This window comes from Archocentrus centrarchus, chromosome 5 (genome assembly GCF_007364275.1).
Source record: "Archocentrus centrarchus isolate MPI-CPG fArcCen1 chromosome 5, fArcCen1, whole genome shotgun sequence".
Taxonomy (NCBI): domain Eukaryota; kingdom Metazoa; phylum Chordata; class Actinopteri; order Cichliformes; family Cichlidae; genus Archocentrus; species Archocentrus centrarchus.
The window spans coordinates 18,852,440-18,878,510 of NC_044350.1; the positions used below are offsets into that span (position 1 = coordinate 18,852,440).

At 41.3% G+C, this 26,071-nt stretch overlaps 1 protein-coding gene across 5 annotated transcripts; it reads right to left on the reverse strand.

Moving 5' to 3' along the window:
* Positions 1-358: 358 nt before the first annotated feature.
* On the reverse strand, positions 359-26,071 carry qrich1 (glutamine-rich 1). 5 transcript variants are annotated; one of them, XM_030728810.1, is made up of 12 exons: positions 25,291-26,071; positions 9,003-9,262; positions 8,851-8,919; positions 5,514-5,651; positions 4,630-5,436; positions 4,144-4,303; positions 2,378-2,532; positions 2,159-2,273; positions 1,502-1,610; positions 1,255-1,406; positions 1,081-1,171; positions 359-999 (listed from the first exon to the last, which is right to left on the reverse strand). In XM_030728810.1, the coding sequence occupies exons 1-12, from the start codon at positions 25,337-25,339 to the stop codon at positions 816-818; spliced, it is 2,289 nt and encodes a 762-aa protein (XP_030584670.1). In that variant the 5' UTR covers positions 25,340-26,071; the 3' UTR covers positions 359-815. The 5 variants fall into 5 exon arrangements, with proteins under 5 accessions (XP_030584670.1, XP_030584674.1, XP_030584672.1 ...); XM_030728814.1 differs by lacking the exon at positions 25,291-26,071 and adding an exon at positions 10,426-10,452; XM_030728812.1 differs by lacking the exon at positions 25,291-26,071 and adding an exon at positions 10,138-10,367.

The following is a 26,071-nucleotide window of genomic DNA, read 5'->3' on the forward strand; positions in this document are numbered from 1 at the left end:
CACCAAAATAAGGAATTTCTTCTGGAAAAGTGGTGTCCATCACTACAGCTGAGTTCAAGAGACTTGTACACAGAACAGCTTAAATGCCAAAGTGCATTTAAGCTGTTCTGGCAACACATAACAGCCAAACATCTTACTGAAACACTGCTAGTTTTGCCTTGAATTTGTCACCCATCTGTAGCACTTAACCTTTTGAATAACAGGTTAAACTCCTTCCACAAGCATTATCATGTAATTGTCTTTTTTTTTTTTGTTGAAAAAACAGGCACAAGTTTTTCAGATTTAAACTTATCATACGTTGTCCAAAATGTAGTCAGCACATCCCACCCCCCCACCCCAACAACAAAAGAAAAAAAGAGAGCACTGGTCCCTGTAAATTGTCTTGAGATTATTACTAGTGGTACCTTGAAGAGAATTAAGACGAGAACAGTCTGTGAGGTTAAGAAAGAAAGGATTACATTATTTTTTTCATCATTTATAAGACTAATTTGTACAGGAACGTGTAACCTCTGCTCAGCTGAGAGGAGCTCAATCATGAGCCAGCAGAGGTGAGACTAAAGCCTTGCTCACTTGCTGGTTCAAAGGTTACAGAGGTGATATCTTACAAAGGCAGTCAAGAGAATGAATAGTCCTACCCACCAGCCAAAAACAGACATTATAAGAAGAGAAGAATTTACAAATCTGAAGAGTGTAATCATGATGCTCCCCTCAGAAGTTGCTCCACTTTATTTTAATGGCCATTGATGGTAATAGTCAGGATGGATACTGCATAGTCAACAATCTGGAGAACAAGTTCAATGAGCCCAGTCCTCATTCTAGCTCACATTTTCTGGACCGACGATCTCCTGGATCTCTCGAATCACGAGGATGCGGGCCAGCATTTGTTCCACCTGCTGACTTGTGAGGGGCTGAGATGAGTACCACATCGGACTGTTTGGTGCAACAACAGGCTCTGGAGTCATGTAGTACGCATCGTTACGTCCTTTAACGCTTTGTGGGCTGGAAAAGAAAGTAGTTGTGTGTCTAGAGTGCATACTGAAGCCCATCACAAAAATCCTATTAAGAAGAAGTGCCACTCACCATTTGAAGAGGTAAAAGTCGTAAAGTTTAATGGGACAACGAAGAGGATTTGCAGGATCCTCAATCTGCTCTTCATACATGTCATCAGTTCCTAAAGGATGCATTACACAGCAACAGATCAACAACAGGCATTACTGCTATCTAACACTGATCAAGACCTGAGCGGGAATCTACCTTTTTGTCCGGCACTTTGTAGACCTTGTCCTTTAAGAAGGCGAATACTGGTTGCTTTGTCCTTGGCATTAGCTGGGTTCTTCCTCGAGTGTCTTAAGACTTTAGAAAAAGCTACTTTCATGTGCTGTTCAGGTGTTATCAGGCGGAAATACCTGCAACAAATACCATATTTTACCACATTCAGTATTCAAGTCTGAGTCATTAAAGAGAGAGAGAGAAAAAAAATTCATGTCAAGTGGTTACTCACTTAGTGTTGAAATACATTAGAGTTGTGAGCAATGTGGAGGGTGAATGTGCACCAAGCTGTTTGCACTCCCAAAGCATCTCCTCTGTCACATGACTTGGGATGACATAACCTAAGATGAAAAAAATACCATGAGTAAGGCAGGACTCACATCTATGTGTCTCAGGCTTCAATGCTCTCGCATCTCTGTCACTTTGAACAGGGTGATGTCATGCACTGCCAAACCGAATCGTGGATCTGCTGCTTAGCTTTTGATTGCCTAAAAATGTTTTTAGTCATCTTTGTAGACTACGTGTCAGCCAGTCACATAAAATTCATTCAAAGGCACATGCAGTACCCCTAATCAATCAAATCATGTTATAAAAACGTCACGAGAGCAGGAGGTATTTACTTGAGCAGTTCAGCATCAAAATGCAGAAGCTGATCACTGTGTTAAGTAATTTGCCTGTTATATTTATAAACAAGGTTAGTAAAAAGTAGGTGGCCTGGCTAATGCAAACAGGTAACTGGAGCTCGGTTAATCCTGTGAATGACTGGTTGCTGCTATGCACCAGAAAAGAATACCCCAAATATCATGGATGCCCATGGCCAAATATGGACATACATGTGAATGCTGCCTAAATATTTAAAACAATAACAAAATTGTTGATTCTGCCTTACCTAAAGGATGGACAGTGGGTTTCCAGTCATGCAGGATTTTGTGTAAACTTTCGCAAAATCGTGTGTAATATGGATCATTGAAAATATCATCCACACGTCCATTTTCAGACAGATACTATAAAACAAACAAAGAAAACACACACTCAAAAGATTCCTAAGCAATTTCAGCCTTAGTTTTAGTTTTCTTGCCTCTTTGAACTTGAATAGGAAGATACTAACCTTCTGTATACACAAGAAAACATAATAGAGGACATCAGGTGCATACTGCTCATCTTCTGATCCTCGTGCTTCCTGAGTCATCAGGGAAAGACCCAGGTTTAACTCTGCCACTGCACTGGACACCAAGTCTTCTTGAAAACGCAGGGGCTGACGACCTGAACACAGAAATACAAGTAAAGACTACATTTGCAGAAGCAGTGTAAAGTTTAATTTATTTCTCTGTAACCAATAATCAGGGTTATTATAGTTAACGAAAACGAACGAAATAACGAAAACTGAAATTGAAAAAACATTGTCGTTAACTGAAATAAATAAAAACTAAAATTAAAAGGAAGAAACGACAACTAACTAAAACTGAATTGTGAGTTTACTAAACTAACTAAAACTAACTGAAATTATAGTTATTGTTATTTTTTCAAAAGTCTTGTGGATTGATATGAAATCATTTTTTTCCTCTCTCCGAGTTTAAGCTCGGAACGCCGTCGGGCAAATGGGTGCGCATGTGCGTGCGTGCGCACACCGCGCTGCTCCTCAGAGAGTCCCATGTGGTGTTTTTTTTTTTTTTTTACTATGATAGCACAGATAGCAGCGAGTGTCTTGTTGTGGATGATGTTGTGGATGATGTACGGAACACTTCTTAGTCAGGAAAAAAAACACCAACATCAAAGTAGACCTGAGAAGCGCACACAAGGCAGCTACGGAAACCGCTCTCATCCTACAAGGCAACCCGGCCTGCACCTCCAGAGAAACGTGACTACTCGTCGGGTCAACGCAGCCACAACGTTGTGTTTAGTCCTTGTGCGTTTCCGGCTACTTTATCAGTCAGATAATAACAATCAGGACTAATAATCAAAGCATCAATATAAGGACTCACAAATGTCAGCAAATTCCTGGAGGGAGCTGCTGAAACTATGGGAATGGACGTGAAGGAATGAAGAAAGTGAAAAAACAGGGACAAATATGTTTGCACCCTAAAAACTGAGCACAAAGAGCGAGGACCAAAAAACCCCGAGCACACAACCACAAGGTAATTAACACACGCAATCCAGCTATACATGCATAAATGCGGACATGAGGTCGGACACTTCCGTAGGCTACATAGGCCGCAAAGACCCTGCAAGTCTAATCAGCGAGCATCTAACCAAGCTAGCTCCAAAACAGAAGCAGCATCAGGTGGTGAGAACATCAGGATGCAGCTGGATTTGAGCTCTGACTCCTTCAAGGAGTTTGTTTTTGTCAAACACCACATGTAGCTGTTGTTAATCTGCTGCACTGAGGCTGAACTTTATTGGGAGTTTATTGTAGAATTTATCGAGTTTTGGAGTTCATATTGTTCTTTGTTTCTCCCTGTTGATGTTCATGTGTGTCCTTAATATTACACACATTTAGCATGTAGTTCTGCTGTCTGTGAACAGTTGGTTGCTGAATTTATTTCTTTAAAGGGTATCTTTAAAGCGTACCTGATTAAGTATGAAAATACTAAAACTAATACTGAAACTAACTAAAACTAAGCATAAAACCAAAAATAAAAACTAATAAAAACGAGCAAAACCACTCTGAAAACTAATTAAAACTAACTGAATTAGAGAGAAAAAAGTAAAAAACTAACTGAAACTAAACTATAATGTAAAATCCAAAACTATTATAACCCTGCCAATAATAAATGTATGTAGTACATGGACAGCTAACAGCAGCTTCTGCTGGTTTCAGGAAGAGATCAATGTTGCTGAACAAATGGAAGACACAAAAATAGCAGGTCTACTTACGTCCTATTGGTGCAAGCTTTGTTGTCTCCTGTTTGCTTAATTCAGCATTTTTTTGCTTCACCCAAAGGCGCCACACCTCCAACCCCTCCTCTGGCTTTAGACACATAGGAACCAGAATCTCTGTGGGTGCTTCACCCTGAGCTTCAGTGGCTACTTGACCCTGCAGTACAAGAGCAAAATTTTTTAAAAATCTGCAGTGCTTTTCTTGAGAAAGAGGAGAGCACAGTTAAAAACACCTTAACAATTATATGATGGTAATTCAGCTAGATAATAGTATGATTGTGTAACACTAATTCACATCTTTCCTTGTTCTTGCAGTAAAAAAAAAACAAAAAAAAACTGTATGAATTGTATTGGGGAGGGTTTGAATATATCACCTGGATTATAACCAAAGAAACAATTGTCAGTTCTGTTAGATTTTGCACAGGGCAAATTCAGTCATAGTGATCTAGGACTAGAGCATGGCTGTAAAGACTCTTTTCTAACCTGCAGATGGAGCTGCTGTTCTTGTACATCTTCCCCTTGGCTCTGCTGTTGATTTGGGTCCCATATTTGCATTGACTGTGTAGTGTTATAAGTCCCTCCTACGGTCTGCACTGCCACAGGGATGTGAATGTTCCCGTTCATGAACTGTGCTGGGAACAGGGTCTGTACGATCTCTTCCTGTGATGCAGTGGTGACTGACTGCACATCAGCAGACCGCAATGTAGAATTGGGGGACATCTTGTCTTTACCGTTTGTGGTAGTTACTTGCACTGTGCTATACGTTTCCTGCGGTATAGCAATGTGAGTTACACCCTGCTGCTGTGGAGTGGAGTACACAGGGATGGTCCAGGTCTCACCTTGGGGACCTGTGATTGTTCCTGTTGTGCTGTACAGCTGAGCACTGTCAACTGTGAGCAAATCTGGTCGTAGGGACACATAGCTTTGCTGCTGCCCTTGAGGGATGGCTAGAACTGTAGCCACTTGCTGGCCCTGTGGAACAGCATAGGAAACAGCTAAGGGGACGTCCACCTTACGCTTCTTGGCTGGTTGGAGAACAGTGGCAACAGTGCTGGGCCTCCTCTCTGCCTCCCTGGCAGATTCCTGTTGCTGAACAGGAGTCATGGCCTCGATGGTCTGGATCTGGATTTGTTGCCCTCCCTGTAACTGAATCTGCTGGCCAGCCTGAAGTTGAATTTGCTGTCCCCCAGGCAGCTGAATATGCTGCATTCCTTGTAACTGAATTTGTTGGCCACTTGACAATTGGATTTGTTGTCCTCCAGCTACAGCTGCAACCAACTGTGCCTGAATCTGTGAAACGCAGTCAACATGTTTAGAAAATGGGGGAAACATGGGAAAACCTGGCATGACCGAAGTTAATCCTCTACCTGTTGTTGCTGCTCCTCTGTGAGCTCTCCCTGCTGCACAAGCTGGGCTGTTGAAATTCCCTGCATGTCCTGCTGAGAGGGGGAGGTCACCTGAAGAACCTGGCCAACTGTTTGGCCCTGCTGTTCCTGGATCTGAACCTGGCAAAGACGGAGAGAGTGAAAACCAAACTGGCTCACCAGCAACCTTATGAAGAAACAAACTACCCCACTATTCATTAATACACTGAAATACTTTTCTTCTGCATTTTATCTCCAAATGAAATACAGCATTTCTGCTATGAAAATGTGAAATTGCAATGACAGAAAGACTGGAAAGTCTGTGGCACATCCGTTGCTACAGTTAAGGTCCCAGTAAAATGCAGCAGTGTAGATGTGACTCATCCCGTTTAATGATAACGTGAATTTAAACAAGTATGAATACAGCAACACTAATCCTGAGTGAATAATGAATTGACTGGTTGTGATACTTCATGGAACCATAATGCACAATGCAAATTACAGTTACTAATCAAACAGTTATTTCACGACTTGTCCTACAAGTTCTTCAATTATCTGATGATAGCAAGCAAAAAACACACACACCCTTTTTCCTCTTCACAACAATCAGCTGAAGAGTGCAGATTTGAATGTTACTTTTAGTTTCATTGCACAAAAGGACTAAAACATGATGGTCAAGTGCAAACTGCATCCAGGGAAGAAACAACTATTCACTGCTACTAACTTATCTTCAGTGACAAAATGCTAAAACAACGGTAACAGTGAAAAACCCAGAAAGATGTTATCGCTGAGTATCCCAATCAGGCGTGCTTCATTTTCGGTAACAAATCAGTGATAAGCAGTCAAGTCTTCTAACCTCCATTTCCAACCTTTTCCTAGAGAAGAATCATTGTGGCCACAAAATTTTTTCGTAACATGCTCTTTGGGTGGTTTTCACCTTTGCTGTTGGCTTTGTGTTCATACTTAAATACTATGCAAAAGATCTTGTGAGTGCACTCAGCAGGAAAGGGCTTTGTGCAAGTGTGTGGCACTGTAGCCTCTTGGGATGCACTGCTTTGATATTTGGATTTCATAGCAGTCCAACACTAGCCCTAAAAGCTGGACTGGGTATCCGTTACAATGGGCCAATCCATTCATTTCAGTTCTACAATGTTTTCTGTGTACTTTACCACATAGCAGCAGCAGCTAGCACCAGAGCAAACCGGCAAAGTGTCAGCAGTCTGGAGGCATTTCATGCTGCTATGCCAACAACTTGTACTTGTACACTGGCAGAAGTGTTTTACTTAATTGGACACTGTGGTCAAAGTGAGACATAACTGAAAATTGTTAACCACAGTGATGCATTCTCACTTTCAGCATCTTTATGCTCTGTCCAGACATGTAAGGCAGACGATGGAAAGCTTGGTCTAACACTTCTTAGAAAGTTTTTATTATACTGTACAGCTGTGTCTTGTGAGCTTCACACTCATTTGTGTAAAGAGGAACAAGAAAGTAGGATGTCTATGAATGACAAATGTTTGCAGCCTAATTCTCACTGTGAACAGAAATTAAACCAGTGCAAATAAATTATTATTAACATCACCCACCCCACCCCCATTTTATTTATCCTCTTGTTGTCATTCTTCACTAAACAATTCAGTAAATTTATTTTCTTGGATTTATTTACTTATTTTTACATTTTATTTTACAAAGTTATGAAAAATGTTAAGTAGAGCCAAATTTTGTCTTTCATATACAGAATGATTCCTGTGTATAGCTGTGCCATATATCGTCCATGATAGTACTGGCAAACAGTATTATCGTGGATTATAAAAGTACGTGATTATAAAAGTGTTATATCGTGATACTGTGGCTATAGTAATATCACATATTTACACTTTCAAGAGTGCACAACAAGAAGACAAAGCTGCTCTGCCTGTCTGAGAGCAAAAGCCACGTCAGCCTCTGATCAAGATTTAGGTTTAACAGCTTCCAAAGCAGCACAGCATTTTGCAAAATATGCCAGAAAACTGCTCCCGCTAAAAGTGGAAACAATCTTTATTCACCATACTGCGCAGGTTGCTAACAAGTTACAAGGTTCAGTTGCATTAGTTATTGTGAAAGTAAAGTATTAAGCTAATTAATGTTATACTTCTACTTAAAATTTTAATTTAAAAAAATTTTCTTAAAATTTCCAGGGAAAATGCTACTTTTCTGCTTACACCTGACTTATGCTGTGTCACTGGGTAAAATGCTGCTGTTGGCACCTTGTTTCAAAAGGTTCACACTTCAAATTAGTATGTCATCAATGATAGTAGCTCATTGGAAAAGCAAAATGGAAAATATCATTAGAAATATAAATCTTCTTGAAATATTGTGATATCAATTTGAGGCTATATTGCCCACCGTTCTGCCAGTCTCTTCCTCACAGTGAGGAATATGGCTTTTTTAATCTAACACTGACATCAGATCACTGAATAGTATTAGCAGATACCCATGGCCAAGGTATCAATATCAGATTGGAAATGGAAAAAGCTGGATCGGTGCATCCTTAGTAGCCTCATGTTTATACTTAACTTGGATGCCCTCTCATATGTGAGAGGATGCATCTCAGGCCACGTTATGGAGTAATGCAAAAATAACATTAGTATTAGATTAGATAAAACTTTATTAAACCCTTTAGGAAGATTCCATCAGGGAAGTGACACAACTAAATAGTTTGCAATCAAGTAATGTAATGCACTGCTTTTAATACTAACTTTTAATTTGTAACATATTGTTTTCTGAATAATGACCCAACCAATAAGTGAGTAATAATGATACTCTGTGCATGATCGACTATAGAGAATTTAAACACATTATGTTATTGTATGAGGTCAGGTATCTCTGTGGACTATGTTGTTTGCAGGTGACATTTTGAGCTGTAGTGAAAGTCCAAAGCCACAAACAATTCTCAAGAGAGGTGAAGAAGAGAGTTCAGGTGGGGTGAAGCGGGTGGAGATGTGTGTCAGAGGTGTGTAAAGAGGAAAAACAAAGTAGAATGTCAGCTAGAGTGAAAGGGATGATTTACAAGATGATAGTAAGACCTGCTATGATGCATGGGTTGGAATCAGTGGCACTGACAAAAGACAGGAGGAAGAGCTGATGACGTTCAGATTTTCACTGGGAGTGACCAGGATGGACAAGATTAGAAATCAATAGATCAGAGGGACAGTTCAGGCTGAGCAGCTTGGAGACAAAGTTTGAAAGTTTATATGACAGAGGAGGACGCTAGAGATAGGGTGAGATGGAGGTAGATGATCCACTGCGGCGACCCCTAAAGGGAGCATGTATAGAAATTAATATTGGTATATAAACTAACCTGCACTTGAAGCTGCTGCTCAGACCCATGATGCAGCTGGGGTGACATCTCTGTTGAGGTCACCTGTACCTGTCATGAAACATGTCCTTGTAATTGCAAACCACCAAACAATAGTAACACCATAACTCAGCAACCATTATAAAGTGTCTTACTGGGCAGGCCAGCTCTAGGAGAGATCCAGCCACCTCTGTGCTGTCTGTGTAGATACAGTTGGCACCCTGCTGCTGGTACACCATGGCTGTGCTGGTGGCTACCCCTTCCTGCTGGCTGAACTCCTGCAGCACCTCTGGGCCCTTGGCAAGAGACTCCAGGAACTCCTTCATCCTGTGCTGAGGCACAGTGCGGGCCTTTTGCCGCACATATTCATCAAAGGAGACCACCCCACTCTCCTGCTCATTCATCGTCACTGGACCTGGCACGAAGATAACGTTTCTCTTAAACTTCAAAGAGCACAGTTGCATCTAAAACAAATTGCTTTTGCAATGCTCGTGTAAAATGACGAGGGGCAACTTCTTCCCTCTTACACATATAAGCAAAATGATACAATTTAAATGCTTGCCAGTTAAGTTGGGAACATTAGAGTTACCATGGTAAGTGCACTTGGCTTGGAGCTAATACAATGACTGTGCTTTGCTTAAATCAACTTTCCCTACTAATAAAAACATTGCTGACACAAATTAACTGAAATCTAAACTTAAATGTTTACTATGAGAGACTAACTGGGTTAAATAAAAACGAAATAACGAACCAAGGCAACAACAACAGCGCCTGATTTAATTATACTGACAGTTTTTGTGACAGCTAGTTTTTAGCATGCTAGCTTTACAATGTTAGCAAGACGCTGTTTTTTCACAGCTCGTATGGACAGTTGACTGGCTAGCAACCACTGGCATTGTTGAATACCAATATAATGTCTACTGTAAGTTATTCAATAGAGCTAGATTTGTACTCATAACACAGGCTATCAAACTCTAGTCAATGGAGTTAACACCCCGCTAGCTAATCACTGTGCTAATGTTAGCTAGCGAGCTAGCTTGGCGGCTCTGGATCCTGTCATGCTACCTTAAATAAAATGAAATCCTCTTCTTTCCGCCAAGGCACGGTGTTTAAAACCAAAAAGCCGATAAACGTCTAACAGCTACCACCTGCACACTCTTTACTTGGCTACAAAGTACATTTTAGCAGCAGTGCAGCCCCGCAAACAATGCCGTGATTACACTGTGATAAAATTTCTCTGACGTCTGCTTATTTCACGCTGTGGTCCGGGGTGTGTTAAAAGTTTACCACCTCCAGCAAAGCGCAGGTTTATTTATGATGTGAAATCCCACGTAGTAGATCTCCCCAAAAAAAGCACCACGCTGCGACACACGGTCAAACCCATACACTGTTTACCCAGTGAGACATAAAATGACGGAAGTATAGGCCCCGAAAACAACGCGGTTGCTCTCCACACCGCTCGGCCAACCAACGACCTGGTAACGGCAGCTCCCATCCCGGGACCAAGAGCAGCACTGTTACGAAAACTTGCATGATATGAGGCCATATTGATACAGTTACAGGTAGGGTATGTCTCACCTGTAATGATGTCTCAACTATAAACTGTCATTGCAAGATAATTACAGTCTCTCAGATTAAATCAGGGTCATTTGCATTGAGATTATAGAACCCATATGCACAGTTAACCAGTTTTAATTATCAAGATAGATAGACTTTTTGAAAGCAACGCTGCTTTTATTGAGGATGATTTTAAAAAAATCAGCATCCTACTTTTAGAACAAATATTGTTTAGTTGTTAAATTATTTTATTAAATCATCTTGTAAATCATCTAGGAACTGTATATGGTTTTAAATTAGGCCACATTATGTGACCCATTGACCTCTATTATCTCTGTCCCAGTACTTATCAATGTGGCTGGTTGTTCAAGAAAAAAAAAAAGAATTTTAGTAAGCTTTTTTTGCTTGAATTCCTTTTTTTTTTTTTTTTGGCAGACTGCTTTTATGCTACCATAGCTCTTTATCTTTTTTATTTTTATTTTATTTTATTTAATTAATTAATTAACTTTTTTACCCTGAGACTACTACAAGCCTCTGTAAATCAAGATGAGTGACTTTAAATAAGCACATACATACATACAAATTTCCTTTCAGGGTGGTTCTGCTGAAGCTTGATGAACATATGAATGCATGTGCCTTTAACAAGTTCTAACTTCCCCAGTCTCCCTTAAAGAGCCAGGCATGTGCTACTGAGGGCCTCCCCCTGTTCCCTCCACAACAAACTGCCTCTTGCCCTTCTTAAGGTGGACCTAGACAGATGAGCCGTGTGCATAGGCTGTGTCCTCTATACACTGGATAGGAAAGAGTTAATTCCCACACTCGGACTGATTCTGCAAGGGCTCTCTGATGGAAGTGATGGCAGTGTTTATGCAGTATATGCATATTGTTCTTTAACCTCTTAACACCCTCCAGGGCGTTGGTGACACATCTAAAGTAAGCGATAAGGTCTGGCTAATGCCCACCCCTTTTTATAGACTTTTCATCAGTTTCAAAGTAATTATTCATTTAAAGTAATCATTCAAACTGATGCATTAGTACTATTTATGTTTTTTTTTTTTCCAATATAATGTAAATTGGCTTTTCGCTAAACCATAGGGTTGCAGTTAGGGTGTGGGGCTAGGGTTGGGCCTGGGGAAAACAGGAATGAATGCATGAATCTTAATTTGAAATGTAACATCTATTTTCTGAAAATCTGCCTATTTAGCATGTGGTTAAAAAAAATCCAGTCCAAACACTAACATCCTGGTGGGTGTTTTTTTTGCTAAATGTCACAGGATTCTTCTAAGTGGTGACTAACAGTCTCTTAATCTTATTATAAAGTATACATAATATTTGCTGTTTACATGTAGTGGCATGTGAACTTGTTTGGCATCAGTCTTGGACATACATACTCTGCAAAAATAATAAGTTAGTACGTTGGCATGAAACAGCTTACTTGGCTCGTGCCTGGTTGGCTTTGCATTATCACTTCAAGTGACTTTATGTGACTGTAAGAATCTTAATGTAATCCCTTTGAGAAGGATTTACCTTTAAACAGCTGCTGTTAGAAAGAGGCAGGGGATGTTTGCAGGTTGTTATTAACAGTCATTTATTTGTTTTTCCTTTTAAAATCCTCATTTATGAAGACCATATAACGGATTTAGCCATTCACTCTTTTTTCAGAAATGGGAAAAAATAGAAATGGTATTCAGGTCTATCTCTTTATTTTGCTGGATGAGATACTGATGGAAGGCTGCCAAGTAACCAGCAGGTGCAATAAGCTGTTAGTTAGCTGTGAGCATGCCAGTCACAGTGTTCAAACCTCGCTGTGATGCACTTTGTGTAGCACCTCAGAAATCAGATGTTACACACACTTGTCCCAGAGATGAAGAGAAGCCTATGATACACTAAAAGGAAGCAGAGCATAAAGAATCACAGGTAAGCTGATAAGTTAGAGTGATTTGCTTGGCTTTTGTTTTGATCAGTATTTAAATGGTTAAAATTTATTATCTGAACTCTCCTGAGATTGCATTTGTGAAATTGGTACCTCTTGTTTACCATGTGGCTACTTTACATTACTTTACTGGCTCATGCTGTGAACAGTTTTGCCAAATTTGTGTTATATTTTTGCTGAGACAAACTTGCGGTTATTTTAGAGGGTGTCATTTAGGACTGAAACATATGTCTGTGTGACTCTAAACCTCTAGAATATCTGTGCTATTAACACTTTCATGATTATATGTAATTAAATAAAGACAATTGAAAGCATTTCAATGTTTATTTGAAGGTAAAATCATGCTTTAGCAGTCTGAACATCTTTTTAGTACAGGTAGTGCAGGTTTTGGTAGTTTTTCTGTATTTAGTGGCAGTGAAAGGTGAAATGAAGAACTTTGTATCCAGAGAGGCTTTCCGTTATCTTGGATGGCCGCAACTTCATGTTAACTTCAGAAAAATTGTGAAATCTATTTTTAGACTGCTAATTTTTTGCCCCATGAGCTACACTGAACTGGTGCTAGGAACATTTGGAACCGACATGATAAGCTGTATAGCTGCTGCATACATTTTCATGGATGCACAAAAACACATTTCAGTGCTTTCGCTCCTTCTTCTCTACAGATCTTGGGTGTCAAAAATGGGGCATTTGCTCTTCGTTACACTAACTGTGTCCCTCTCTTCACTTGGAAGCCTTATTCAGTTTTCTCATTCACTGTCCAACTCTGGTTCAGTCCAAATAACTCAAAGTGAAGCCAGAAACAACAGCAGTCTGGACAGCTTGGCCAGGGAAGTAATCTTTCAATCAGAGAGCCCCGTAGAAGCCAGTGGACATAGTGTTGGCAGTGTGGCGTCACAGCAACTCATCAATCAGGCTGTCATTCCACTGAGCAACCAAAAACACTCTGGGCCTGGAATCATTGTGGGATCAGAACCCACCCTGCACCACTCAGGGCCACAGGACCAAGGAGCTGACAAAGATAATGCTTCAATTACAAGAGACACTCACCCCAGTGTACCCATAATCTCAGAGGAATCTCTGCTGGACAGCAGCCACATAACAGCAGAGCAGTTAAAAGAGAGTCGCACCTCCGTTGTGAAAGATGAGTTTCCAGCTCGTAAGTAAAGCTGCAATGTACAAGTGAAGTAGCACATATAGTATTTCATGTTCTTTTTTAAATGCACTGAATTGCCAGTTTCTAATACACTACTCGATTATCACAGTGGGATGCAATATAAAACTATATTACATCTTTTCACATTTTTGTACAAAAATACATTTTCTCTGTCTTTCAGGTGGGGATAACCTTAAACTGCCCTTTCATACCAGTGTGTTTACTTCCATGATAAATTATAACCTGTCAGGACCTGGAGGTCCCTGCGTGCTGGGTGTTGGTCCATGTGTTGTTCTTAAAAACTTTAATGGCACCAGTCTGCTCTGGGACGACATGAGGCGCACACTGGCATTTGCCTGGGAACTGCACGTCTTCGGATCTGCTGGCCTTTTCTCGCTGATGGCAGGCCTGGCAGTTTTGGGGATGGCTGGAGCATGCACTCTTCCTCACCCCCTCTGTTATGCCCTAACCCTTGCAAATATCTTCCTAATTATGGGTGGTTCTTTCCGTACTGTCCTCCTCATACTTGACCCCTATGGTACCCGCCAGATTCTGTCTCATGCCACCCTGGCAGCACTACATAATGTTCCTCTGCAGCTTATTCTGTGGGCACAGCTCTCTCTCTCTCTGGTCACGCTCAGAAGGTTAAATGTATTACTTTTCCCATTAAAGCTGCAGCACCCATGGGTGGTTGGAGGGCTTGGCATAACTCATTGCACTTCATTAGTCGTAGCAGACCTATACTCTTCAATTTTAACCCCTGCCGTCCCACTTTTGCTACAGACCCTTTCCCTCTGCTGGGGCATCCCATTTTGCTTGGGGATCCTCACAAAGTCCTTTTCCCATCTGCCTCCCTTTCTCCAGTCCGCTGTACCACGGTGGGCTCCTTCACAGAGGGCAGAGAGGTGTGGAAAGCAAGTAACAGCAGGCTGCGCCTTCCTTGGAGTGCTTTGTTGCAGCCTTCAGATGTATAGTCTCTTCTGGCTTTATGGGCTACTGGGAAACTGGAAGCGCTTTAGCTGGGGCTGGTGGCTCAGTCAGTTTTGGGCAAGACTCCTTGAGTTAGCCTGGGGATTCTCTTTGCTTGTCCTGGGATCTTGGATCTTCTGGACTCCATCTAAAGGTCACTCCAGGGGTGATCAGTGGCAGGGCAAAGGGGAGGCCTCCAAAAGCTTGTGGAATAGGTTCTTATCCATTGTGTGGAAAGTCCCACTAAAAAAATCTGAAAAAAGCTGGGAAGAACTGATGCCAAATAACTGGACAAAGTATAACCTGTCCAAAGCAGGTATCAGCAACAATGTAATGTGCCTGTATGATGATCAACTGTCAACACAAATATCAGAGCACAAGACTGATCCTGTTAGTAGCAGCTCTGACTCTCAGGCAGCATTACTATGGCAAAAAGTTGGTGAACGTGAATGTATTCTTTCACTTGTAGAGTTTGACATGCGACCCCTATCTCCCATTAACCTCAGGCGCAGCATTGACAATGCTTTTCACCATGGGCACTTTGTAGCAGGGAGTCTGTTCACACCCCCACCTCCCTCTTGGACTATGGGCACGGACACCTATGATAAGGACAGTAGTCTAAAAGCCTTTCCTCCAGCCTATAGCAGCTACGGTTGGATGGATACAGAGTCCATTTCGGCATCTCTAGACCATTTCCAGGCCAAAGAGCCTGTACAGTCGCCCAGCGCTGCAGCTGAAAATAATATCCGCAGTGATTCTCCAACTACTGCATATTTCAGACAGGAATTCTCAGCAGTGATGGATCAGCAGTACTGGTCTGATGACGTCACAAACCTCTAAGGATAAAAACTACTTCTTGCTCTAGAGCAGGTTTTTAAGTAAAAATTATTTATATCAAATGGGTTTAATAGTGCAAGAATATACTCAGTATGTCACAGAATTTCTCCCTTTTTATATGATCTTTATGTTTTTGAAAAGATCATGGAAATTTGGCTTAAATGAATCTACAGAGTCATTTTTTTGTCCTAGTGGATATTAAGATCATGTCATGAGAAAATAAAGCTGTTTGTTTCTGTGTGCCAGTGTTATTTGTATATGTAGGACAGATGAATTTTTATACAGTAAGTTACCATTTGGATGTTTTTACTGTCTTTTTTTGCAAATAAAGTGAATTGATCTGAATGTTATGATAAAAATACATTTAGAAATTTAAGTGAATTAATGTTCTTCTAATGATGTTTTCTTCTATACCAAATTTACTTTTATTTAGTTTGTTTTAAATGTGTGTGTGTGTGTGTTTGTGTGTGTGTGTGTGTGTGTGTGTGTGTGTGTGTGTGTGTGTGTGTGTGTGTTTTAAATTAAAACTAAAATGAAAGCACAGAGTTGTAAGGATATATGTTTTGAGTGGGCATTTGGCCTTCTGTCAGTAGCCTGTCCAAGACATTTTTCATCTTCCTTTTTTTTTTAAACATTTGGAAGTAGAGGATATAATTTATCCTAAATAATAATGGAATTAATTCTTAATAAGCTTAATTAATTTTCTTTTTGTTGGGGTAATTGCCCACCCCCTGCCCACAGAATTTGCTTAAATTATATTCCTTTTGTTTGTTTGTTTTATTGTTTTTGCTCTTCTCAAAATCAAACTTTATTGTTTTTTGTTTTGTTTTGTTTTTTGTTTTGACCTTCTTTAGGTTAACCAGTTTTCTTCTTGCCCATCCAAATGATCCACTCAAGGTATAAATAAATACATAAAGGGGCTAGGGGAAGCCCCCACCACCACCACCACACACACACACACACACACACACACACACACACACACACACACACACACACACACACACAATTTACCAGTTATTTTTCCTCATAAATATTTTAATTTCTACTTAATTTCTACTTTCAGTGGCCCTAATGCACCTGTCAAAAAATAGGATCAGAGAGGTGATTAGTCCAGTACATGTTTAACATGCACAGCACAACTCCTCTCACTGCACATAGTCTGCTTGATGTGGCAGTGATTGACTGGTCAACAGTTTGAAATGGGGAAGGTCCTGGAGACTGCAAATGACCTTTTTAATCATTTTAGAAAAGCACACTGTAATATAATCATTGAAGATCTAATGCCTTATCTTGGAGAAAAGTAAAGCTTTTAATTTTGAGATATAAATTCCATCCATCCATTTTCTTCTACTTATCCGTGACCGGGTTGCAGGGACAGCAGCCTAAGCAGAGAAGCCCAGACCTACCTCTCCCCAGCCACCTCCTCCAGCTTATCCGGGAGAACACTGAGGTGTTTCCAGGACACACGGAGAGATATAATCTCTCCACCCTGGGACATTTTCCCAGTAAGACATGCCCAAACACCTCACCCAGGAGGTGACCAGAAGGCATCCTAGTCTGTTACCCGAACCACCTCAATTGGCTCCTTTCAGTATGGAGGAGTAGGGCTCTACTCTGAGCCTCTCTCGAATTACTGCACTCCTCACCCTATCTCTAAGGGAAAACCAGCCACCCTTTGAAAGCAGCTCACTTCCACTGCTTGTATTTGCGATCTCATTCTTTGAGTCACTACCCAAAGCTTGTGACGATAGGTAAGGGTAGGGATGAAGATCAACCAGTAAATCGACAGCTTGGCTTTTATGCTCAGCTCTCTCTTTACCATGACAAACCAGTGTAGCATCTGCATTACTGCAGCCGTGTCGCCAATCCATCTGTCAATCTCCTGCTCTCCTCTTCCCTTATTTGTGAACAAGACCACGAGATACTTGGCTGCAAACAATTCCAGTGCATGCTGGAGGCCACCAGCTGATGAAGCTAGTAGGGTCACATCATCTGCAAATAGCAGAGAAGAGATTCTGAGGGCTCCAAGGCAATGATGGGGTGGCAATAATGGCCCACTACTTGACTATGCCTAGAAATTCTGTCCATAAAAAATTATAATCAGAATCTGTGACAAAGGGTAGCCCTGGTGGAGTCCAACACCCACCAGAAACTGAACGGGCCATAACAATGGGTCAAACACTCCATATTCCCACAGCACCAACCACAGGATATCCCGAGGATGTGGTAGAAGGCCTTCTCCAAATCCATAAAGTACATGTAAATTGGATGGACAAGATCCTTGAGAGGATAATGAGCTGGTCCAGTGTTCTGTGACCAGGACAAAAACCACATTGTTTCTCCTGAAGCTGAGGTTTGACTAGCAGACAACCTCTCCTTTCCATCACTCTGGCATAGACTTTCCTGGGGAGGCTGAGGAGTGTGATCCTCTGACAGTGGGAACACACCCTCCAGTCCCCCTTCTTAAAGATGGGAACCACCACCCCAGTCTACCAATACAGAGCCACTGCCCCAGATCTCCACGCAGCATTGCAGAGGCATGCCAACCAAGACAACCCTACAACATCCAGAGTCTTCAGGAGCTCAGGGTGAATCTCATCCACCCAAGGGGACCTGCCACCAAGGAGTAGTTTACCTCTGTGACTTCACCCCGAGTGTGAGGAAGCAGACTGTGCTTCCTCTGCAGAAGGTGTGTTAGTGTCAGTGTCAGTGCTGGACAGACCTGGTGCACCTAAATGTAAAGGGTGCGCTGGGAATGCCTGGCAGAGGCCCTGGTCCATGAGATCTTCAATTGCCACCACCGACAGAACTTCAACGGAGGCTGAGGACATCAAATCCAAATGGACCATGTTCTGCACCTCGATTATTGAGGCTGATGCCCAGAACTGCGGCTGCAAGGTGGTTGGTGCCTGTTGTAGCCTGTTGAGCTTGGTTAGCCTGTGGAACTTTAAAGGCAGCTGATGGTTACCAGCAAGCCAAGCGGAACGTGGCTCAGGTGGTGGCTGAAGCAAAAACATGGGTGTGGGAGGAGTTCATGGAAAAAAAAAGACTTTCTGTTTGCCAGTGATTCTGGCAAAACGTCAGGCAACTCAGGAGGGGAAGCGATGGTCTACTCAACTGAGGATATAGTCGGACGGTGAAAGGTATCTCCTTAATCCCACTATAAATTCTTTTGGAATATATCATATAATACCCAGCAGACCACATCAGTAAAATTAAAAAGTCTGAAGATGGGTTTTTTAATATTCTAATAGCCTAAATCAGACACCTTTTATTGTGTTTATATAAATCTGTTTTTTTATGTGTTGAATATACATTAAATAATGTTTTGAGTTTAGATTATGTAGGCTATGACCACAAAAAATGACCCTTTTCTTGATTAACTAAGAAGCAACATGAAAAATAACAGATTCTGTTTTTACCTGTTTGTTAGTATTTGTCTTTATGCATGTCTCTGTATATGTATGTACATATCTCTCTCTTTCTCCACATAAATAAAATAGGGTGGTTGTCCTTGTAGTAGTTTCAATTAAATAGGATATAAATGATTTACAAGTCATTGAATAACAATTTTAACTTTTCTGGAAATGACAGGGCAGCCCAGTGTGGGTGGATTTAAACTGAGTGACCTCAGTGTTGCAGACTGTGATGGATGCAAAGCTGAGGTGGATGAATCCATCAGTGGGATGTAGTGACAACCTAGTAACTCTGGAGGTCAGACCAGTCCTAGCTTTGCATTTTCATGATTCTGTTTTAGGACTTGGGAATGCTTGCATGAACACAGCATGCAGGTAAAACTAATCTCAAACAGGGAGGGACCTTTTTCTTCTCTGTCTGAAATGCCCTGTGTGGCTATTCTGTGAAGAGGTCCTGCAATTTTCTGCATCTAATCAGGGCTGCCGTGTTAGTAAGCAGGTAAGATTTATGTACAATGTTAATATCTGTTTTTCTATATTCTATATACATTTTTTGCTTCCATCCACCATCCCTCCTTTCCTCCTTCTCAGTTTACATACAGTAGTGGGGTGGCAATGATGGCCATGTTTTGCTGTTTCCATCATTGTTTTATGCTTTTTATCTGCAATTCTGATATATATATATATATATATATATATATATATATATATATATATATATATATATATATATATATATATAAAATCAAATTTCACTGGATTTAGAAAACACTTCATGGCTAATATTAAAGATATTAAACCTGCTGTTTAAAACGTGGGAGTCCCTTTCATTGGCATGCAGCATCTGTGGACTTACTGCTTAAGAGTTTTCTGGACAGTTGACACTCACTGAACCCTGTAATTGACGCATGTGCTCAGAGATCAAGGTATGATGGGCCCTCTTGTGGTCAAACATTGTAAACATGCTTGATTTACTCACTTTATTTCCTTGCAGGATGAGGAATATTTATTCCCTCTTTCATGGTTGGATGTTGTGTTGTTGGTTGCATTTCAGTACCCAGCATTAAGCCTATTACAACAGCAATCACACCTCCTGGTGACAGTGGTCACCAGCCTGAGTACCCTAAGTTCCCAGTTGCCTCAGTTTTCCATGATGCCTAATTCCCATAACAACATATACTCTAGTCCAGGGGTGGGCAAACTTTTTGACTCGTGGGCCACAGAGGGTTCTAAAATTTGACAGAAGGGCCGGACCAGGAGCAGATGGATGGAGTGTTTTAGTAATTCACCTCATAAGAGAAAGAATAACATGGGATATGTAGAAAACGTGCTTTAATTTTAATAGAAAATTAACAAAAGCAATACAACAAAATATCTCTTCCAAGTCCCACAGTATTTCTTTATTGAAATGACTCTTAAAACACTGAAAATTCCATTAACAAAATACAGTTTAAAAAAAAAAAATACTAACAGTTACCATTTTGAAGCATTTAAAGTTTTGATATCCTTCAGGATATTATCATCACTCTCCTCCTCAACATTTCAAAAATGGTTGGACATGCAGATCGAAACAGTGACAACATGCCAGTATGTGGCCATGTTAAATATATCTGGTGTGCATTGTTTATATTGAGCAGGCAGTGCACCTGCACACCACTTATGAGCACACCTTAACAGAAATGACATGTAACACGTAAATGCATGTTTAAGAGCAGAGAAACTTACTTTTGATTTCAGTGGGAACAGTGTTGTTGGTGTCCCTTTTTAACAAGCGCATCAAAGTCTGGAGTCAGTTTTGTTGTGGCGATTCTCAGGATGGATCTGAGGTGTTGGTCAGTCAAATTGGATCTGTGGCTGGCTTTGTTGAAGTTCATGATGCTGAACGTCTGTTCACACACATAGGTCGAGCCGAACAACGCCAGAATCTTCTGTGCCGTCCTCCGGAGGTTTGGAAACACCGCTTCATTAAGTGACGCATAAAAGTCATTCAGTTTAAGAGAGTTGAACTTCTCTTTCAAGACAGCATCAGCCTGAAGGTCTATCAGTTCCAGCTGCATCTCTTCTGGTGCTGTTTCGGGGTCTTGTGACAGGGGACAGGCCACCAACTGAAGTGACTTGTTAATTTTCTCAAAATCAACAAAGCGACGGCAGAATTCTTTGTGGAGCGCATCCAGTGTCTCGCTGTATTTCTTAACTTTTGCGCCAGCCTCCTCTTTCAGTGTAGCTAGTGTGGGGAAATGAGTGAATGACTCATTTAGGATTTGCTTGGAAAATAAAGCCAGTTTGGCTTTGAAGGCTTTCACGCTTGTGTACAGGTCATGCACAAACCGATCCTTCCCCTGTATGTTCACGTTCAGCTCATTCATGTGTGAAAATATATCCACAGCAAACGCAAAGTCACAAAGCCAGTTCTTGTTGCTCAGCTCAGGAAATTCGTCGGCCTTCCCCAGTAGCTCCAAAAATGCACCGATCTCCTCTTTGAGGTCCCACACTCGTTGAAGCACTTTTCCCAAGCTTAACCAGCGGACACGGGAGTGATAAAGTAGGTCATGGTGCTCTGCATCAGTTTCCTCCAAGAACGCGATGAACTGACGGTGCTGAAGTCCCCTTGCACGTATAAAGTTGACAAGTTTTACGATAGGATTCACAACATGATTCAGCTGTAATACAGATTTACATAGAGATTCCTGGTGGATGATGCAGTGAAGGAAAATAACATCCTGGTCAGGATTTTCTTCTTTCACTTTATCCTGGATTCTTCTCAGCAGGCCAACATTTTTCCCTGTTAAATTTGGAGATCCATCTGTGGTGACGTTGATAAGTTTACTCCAAGACAGCTTCGTATTTTCAATGACAGCAGACACCCGGCTATACAAGTCCTCCCCCCGTGTTTTTCCTTTCAGAGACTCCATTGTCAAAAAATCCTCTGTTATTTCAAAAGTATTGTTAATTCCTCGGATAAAAATGAGGAGCTGAGCAGTGTCATTTACATCGTTGCTTTCATCCAGAGCTAATGAATAAAACGTGAATGACTCCGCCGTTTTTTTTAAGTTGCTAGTTAGCTCTTCGTCTATCAGTTCCACACGGCGAGTCACTGTCTTGCGTGATAGACTGATTTTTTCAAACTTGTCTTTGGCCTCTGGACACAAGACACCTGCTGCCTCCACCATACATTCCTTTAAAAACTCCCCGTCAGACAGAGGCTTGCTGGCCTTTGCTAATTTGAATGATAGCATAAAACTGGCCTTGGTACTTGACTCTTGGATGGCACTTTGACGATGAAAAATACGTTGTTGAGCTTGTAAATTAGCTATCAACCTCTGAGCAGTAGCTTCCCGTTCTTTCTCTGACTGCTTGCTAGCATAGTTAGCATGTTTTGTGGTAAAGTGACGGCTGATGTTAAACTCTTTAAAAACCGCCACAGTCTCTTTGCATATCAGGCATACAGCAGTAGATCTGTGTTCGGTAAAAAAATATTTAGTTGTCCACTCCTTATTAAACACTCGACATTCTCTGTCCACTTTTCTTTTTTTAGCTCCGCTCATCATTGCAGAAGTGTTGAGCTGTCAAAGAGGGAAAACGCTGAATAATGATGCGTTCATGCGGTGTCGGAATGATCGTAAAAATCACTTTCCTACTGGGAAAAACAACTCGGCAAGACGGGTCTTCCGACACCACTTGAATGCAGCGTAAGAGCGCACCTCAACAAAGGTCAGTGTGTCAGAGTATCCCATCTAGCGATAAACGCCACAATTGCAGGGAGAGTAAAACATTAACAAGGTTTACCATTATAATTGATTCAAATTCGGGGGGCCGGATTAAAAAGCTTAACGGGCCGCATACGGCCCCCGGGCCGTAGTTTGCCCACCCCTGCTCTAGTCCCTAAAACAGGTGTTGTCATATCCACAGCTTCCACCAGGTGCTGTTACAGACTTTGAAAACTAAGAACTGGCTGCAGCTCACTACCCTGCATTCTCATTTAGGCCTCATGTCTTGTCCTGAACTGTCTCTCTATAGTATCTACAGTATCCATTTCCTCTGTTCTCACAATTCCCCATTGGACCTGGAATTTTCCATCCCACTATCCCATCTCCCTCCTCCTGCCACTAGCACTATGGCACGAGGAGAGAGATGCAGCACTAACCTGTTTCCAGTATTTTCTCAATATACTTTTCTGCAATTCCCTAATAAACCCCCAAGGATCAAACTCAAGCTACTGAGGATCTTACACCTGTAATCCAGAAGCCCATACCACAGTACCTGCACATTCTGACCAACCAGATGCCTGAGGCGTGTCCTTCTCTCAAATATCCTTCAACAGACTGCTGTTCATCAACAACCCGTACAGCCACTGCTCAGAAGCCTGCGACTCAAAAATTTTATTTTCCACACCCTTATATGTAAGGCTGCCATGCCTGTATTTCCTGATCCTTCATCCACACCTCTTACCAACCCAGCTCCATCTGCTCGGAGAGAATATCTGCCTCTCTGCCATGTTTCTTCTTTGCCCTTTCAGTTATCACCAGAGGTCAAAATTGGATATTAGGTACTGGTAAAGGTACAAGTGATGCCCACTATAGGAGCATCTTTAATTGTTTGAGTCAAAAAGCTCTCTCAGATGTTCATTTTCCTGTACATTAAGCTCATGACTGTATTATATTTCGATTTTGATGAGCTGGAGGAGGTGGCTGGGGGGAGGGTGGTCTGGGCATCTCTGCTTAGGCGGCTGCCCCCACGACCCGGCCCCGGATAAGTGGAAGAAAGTGGATGGATAGATAAATGTTTTTAAATATAAATTTTTCTATTTTCTGTTTAACTGTGCCCCGTTTTGTTTTTTTACATTACTGAGCTATTTTTTGTAATTTTTTTTGTTATAGCAATAGTAATTGCAAGTAAGTGTAATTTTTCTTAATTAACATATTTACCTCTAAAAAAACCAAACCCATCAACAATAAAACATCACTGCATTTGAGCATTGTAAACCATATCTAACCTCCATCCCCTCAAAAAAAAAGAAAAAAGAGAATCACAATTACTCATCAACATATATCGTTTCAAAATGCTTTTTAATTGTTGAAATAAATATGCTCATATACTGTCTTTCACCTCGGTTTTAATGCTGTTAACCATTATACATGTCTACCTTTCCTAATATCTACTACAGTGACACAGTGCTCTTATCATTAGCTAAAATATTAAAATCAAATATTCAGCTGATGATGGCACTAGATGCAAAAACAGAGGGTCACTAAAGTTATTAGTTATTAGTTTAGCAATATCACTAAAATATCCTGTTTCAGACCACTGAAATGCTAGTCTATGCATTTATTATTATGAGGCTGGACTCATGCAATCTTTTATTATCAGGTTGTTCTATAAGCTTCCTGAAAAGTCTTCAGTTAATCCAAAATGCGGCCACAAGAGTACTGACAGGGGCCAGAAAAAAGAGACCATATTTCCCTTCATCAGCTCCCTGTTAAATCCAGAGTTGAATTTAAAATCCTTCTCCTCACATTCAGGGTACATTCATAGTACCATATTATCCCAGCAGAGCACCTCGCTCTCAGACCGCAGGCTTACTTGTTTCTGGAGTTTCTAAAAGTAGAACGGGAAGCAGAGCCTTCAGCTTTCAGCCCCCTCTCCTGTGGAATCAGCTCCCAGTTTGGATGTGACAGACAGACACCCTCTCTACTTTTAAGATTGGACTTTAAACATTAATTTATGATAAAGCTTATAATTAAGTGACCCTGAAACATCTCTTAGTTATGCTACTAATAGGCTCAGGCGGCAGGGGGATTTCCTATGATGCAATGAGCACTTCTTCTACAGTCCCATCTTTTCACCCCCCCCCCCCCCCCCCCTCCCAATGTGTTTATACACTACTATTGCATGTCATTAAACTGTGTCTACCCTCACCCATAGTGTGTTTTCTACTTTGTCTATGTTCTCCTTTTCTTCTCTTCTCTTTCCCCTCAACCCAAAACGTGTCACTGTCCCTCTCCCTGTCAAAGTTTTTCCTTCCTAATGTTACAAAGTGGTTGTTCACAGGAGATCAGCTGATCATTGGGGTTTTCCCCTAATAATGTAGAGTCTTTACCTTACAATATAAAGCTGCTGTGAATTGGTGCTATATAAATAAAACTGATCTGGACTGAATTATCCAAGACCCTGTCAAGGGAAGAAAACAACCTCAGCAGAGATGCCCAAACCTCCCCTTCCCTAGTCCCCTCCTCTAGCTCTTCTAAGTGGACACCGAGAGGTTCTAAAGCCATCCAAGTGACTTAATCCCTCCACCGGGTCCTGTGTCTGCCCCGGGGTCAATAGGACATACACAGAACCACCTTTTGAGCCACCTCATCCGGCTCCTTAAATGTGGAGGAATATTCCTGCATCAGTGACGTGCGGTGAGGGTCGTAACTGGTGAGGCACTGACGTCATCACATCAGATTTACAAACATATAGCTTATTCACCATTTGATTGGCAACAGTTGTTTTGTTTAACATTTCATATCAGCATTGTTTACACATACAAATAAGCATAGAAAAAAACAACCAAAAAAAAGTAATCGTCATACCTTTACTTATAAATGAAGTCCATGCGCCGCTCCTTCTGAAGGAAAGCATTGATGACCTGTTCGTAGAAGTCTTCCTTATCTTTCCTCAGTTTTAAAAGTCTCTCTGTCTCAATGGAGATCACTGCCAGTGAAGAAAGTCGTGCTTGATCAGTCCTGTTCCGACTGTATGTTTTCAGTCTTTTCAGTGCAGAGAATGAGCGCTCCACCTAGGCTGTAGTAGCTGGAACAGTGAGCACAAGCTGGAGCAACTTTGTCGCCTCAGGAACAGTTTCAGTGAGATCATTCTGGGCCAAAAAGCTAAGAAGCTGTCCAGGAGATTTACATTGAACCCTCACCGTTTGTGAGCTATACAGTCCAACGAGATTCGCTTTTAGTTCCACAAAGTCAAAGAATCTGGCATATTTTGACAGGCTCTGCAGTTTTGCGTCATCAAAATGTTCTGACATTTCACTGAATTTTGTGCAGTCCACCAAACCAAGGAAAGCCAGCTCACCAAAATGATCGAACCTGGCCTTCATTTGACAGCTTATGTTTTCCAGAATGTTACAGAACACTCGTTTTCGTTCACATCTAATCGACTGTCTGTCTCCACTCTCTGTCAGATTCAGTGCGCTGCATTTCTGCTCAAATCGGTCCCAGAAACTGTCGAACTTGAGTCTCATGCGCTCGAGAGCTACAACAGTGTCGCGGATGCGTGCAAGACAATATTCAATGTCCATCACTTTGTTTTGTAGCACTCTAAAAAGCGCGTCAGTTTCATTGAAAATGTCCTCAAACACCA

Bases quoted from the DNA above. Each gene is read 5' to 3' on its own strand.
- qrich1 (XM_030728810.1), bottom strand. From the start codon at position 25,339: ATGCTTTCCTTCAGAAGGAGCGGCGCATGGACTTCATTTATAAGTAAA. The intron at 2,274-2,377 runs GTTAGTATCTTC...TTTGTTTTATAG, and splicing joins TTTTCTTGTGTATACAGAAG to TATCTGTCTGAAAATGGACG. The intron at 1,611-2,158 runs GTAAGGCAGAAT...TTTTCATCTTAG, and splicing joins ACCCACTGTCCATCCTTTAG to GTTATGTCATCCCAAGTCAT.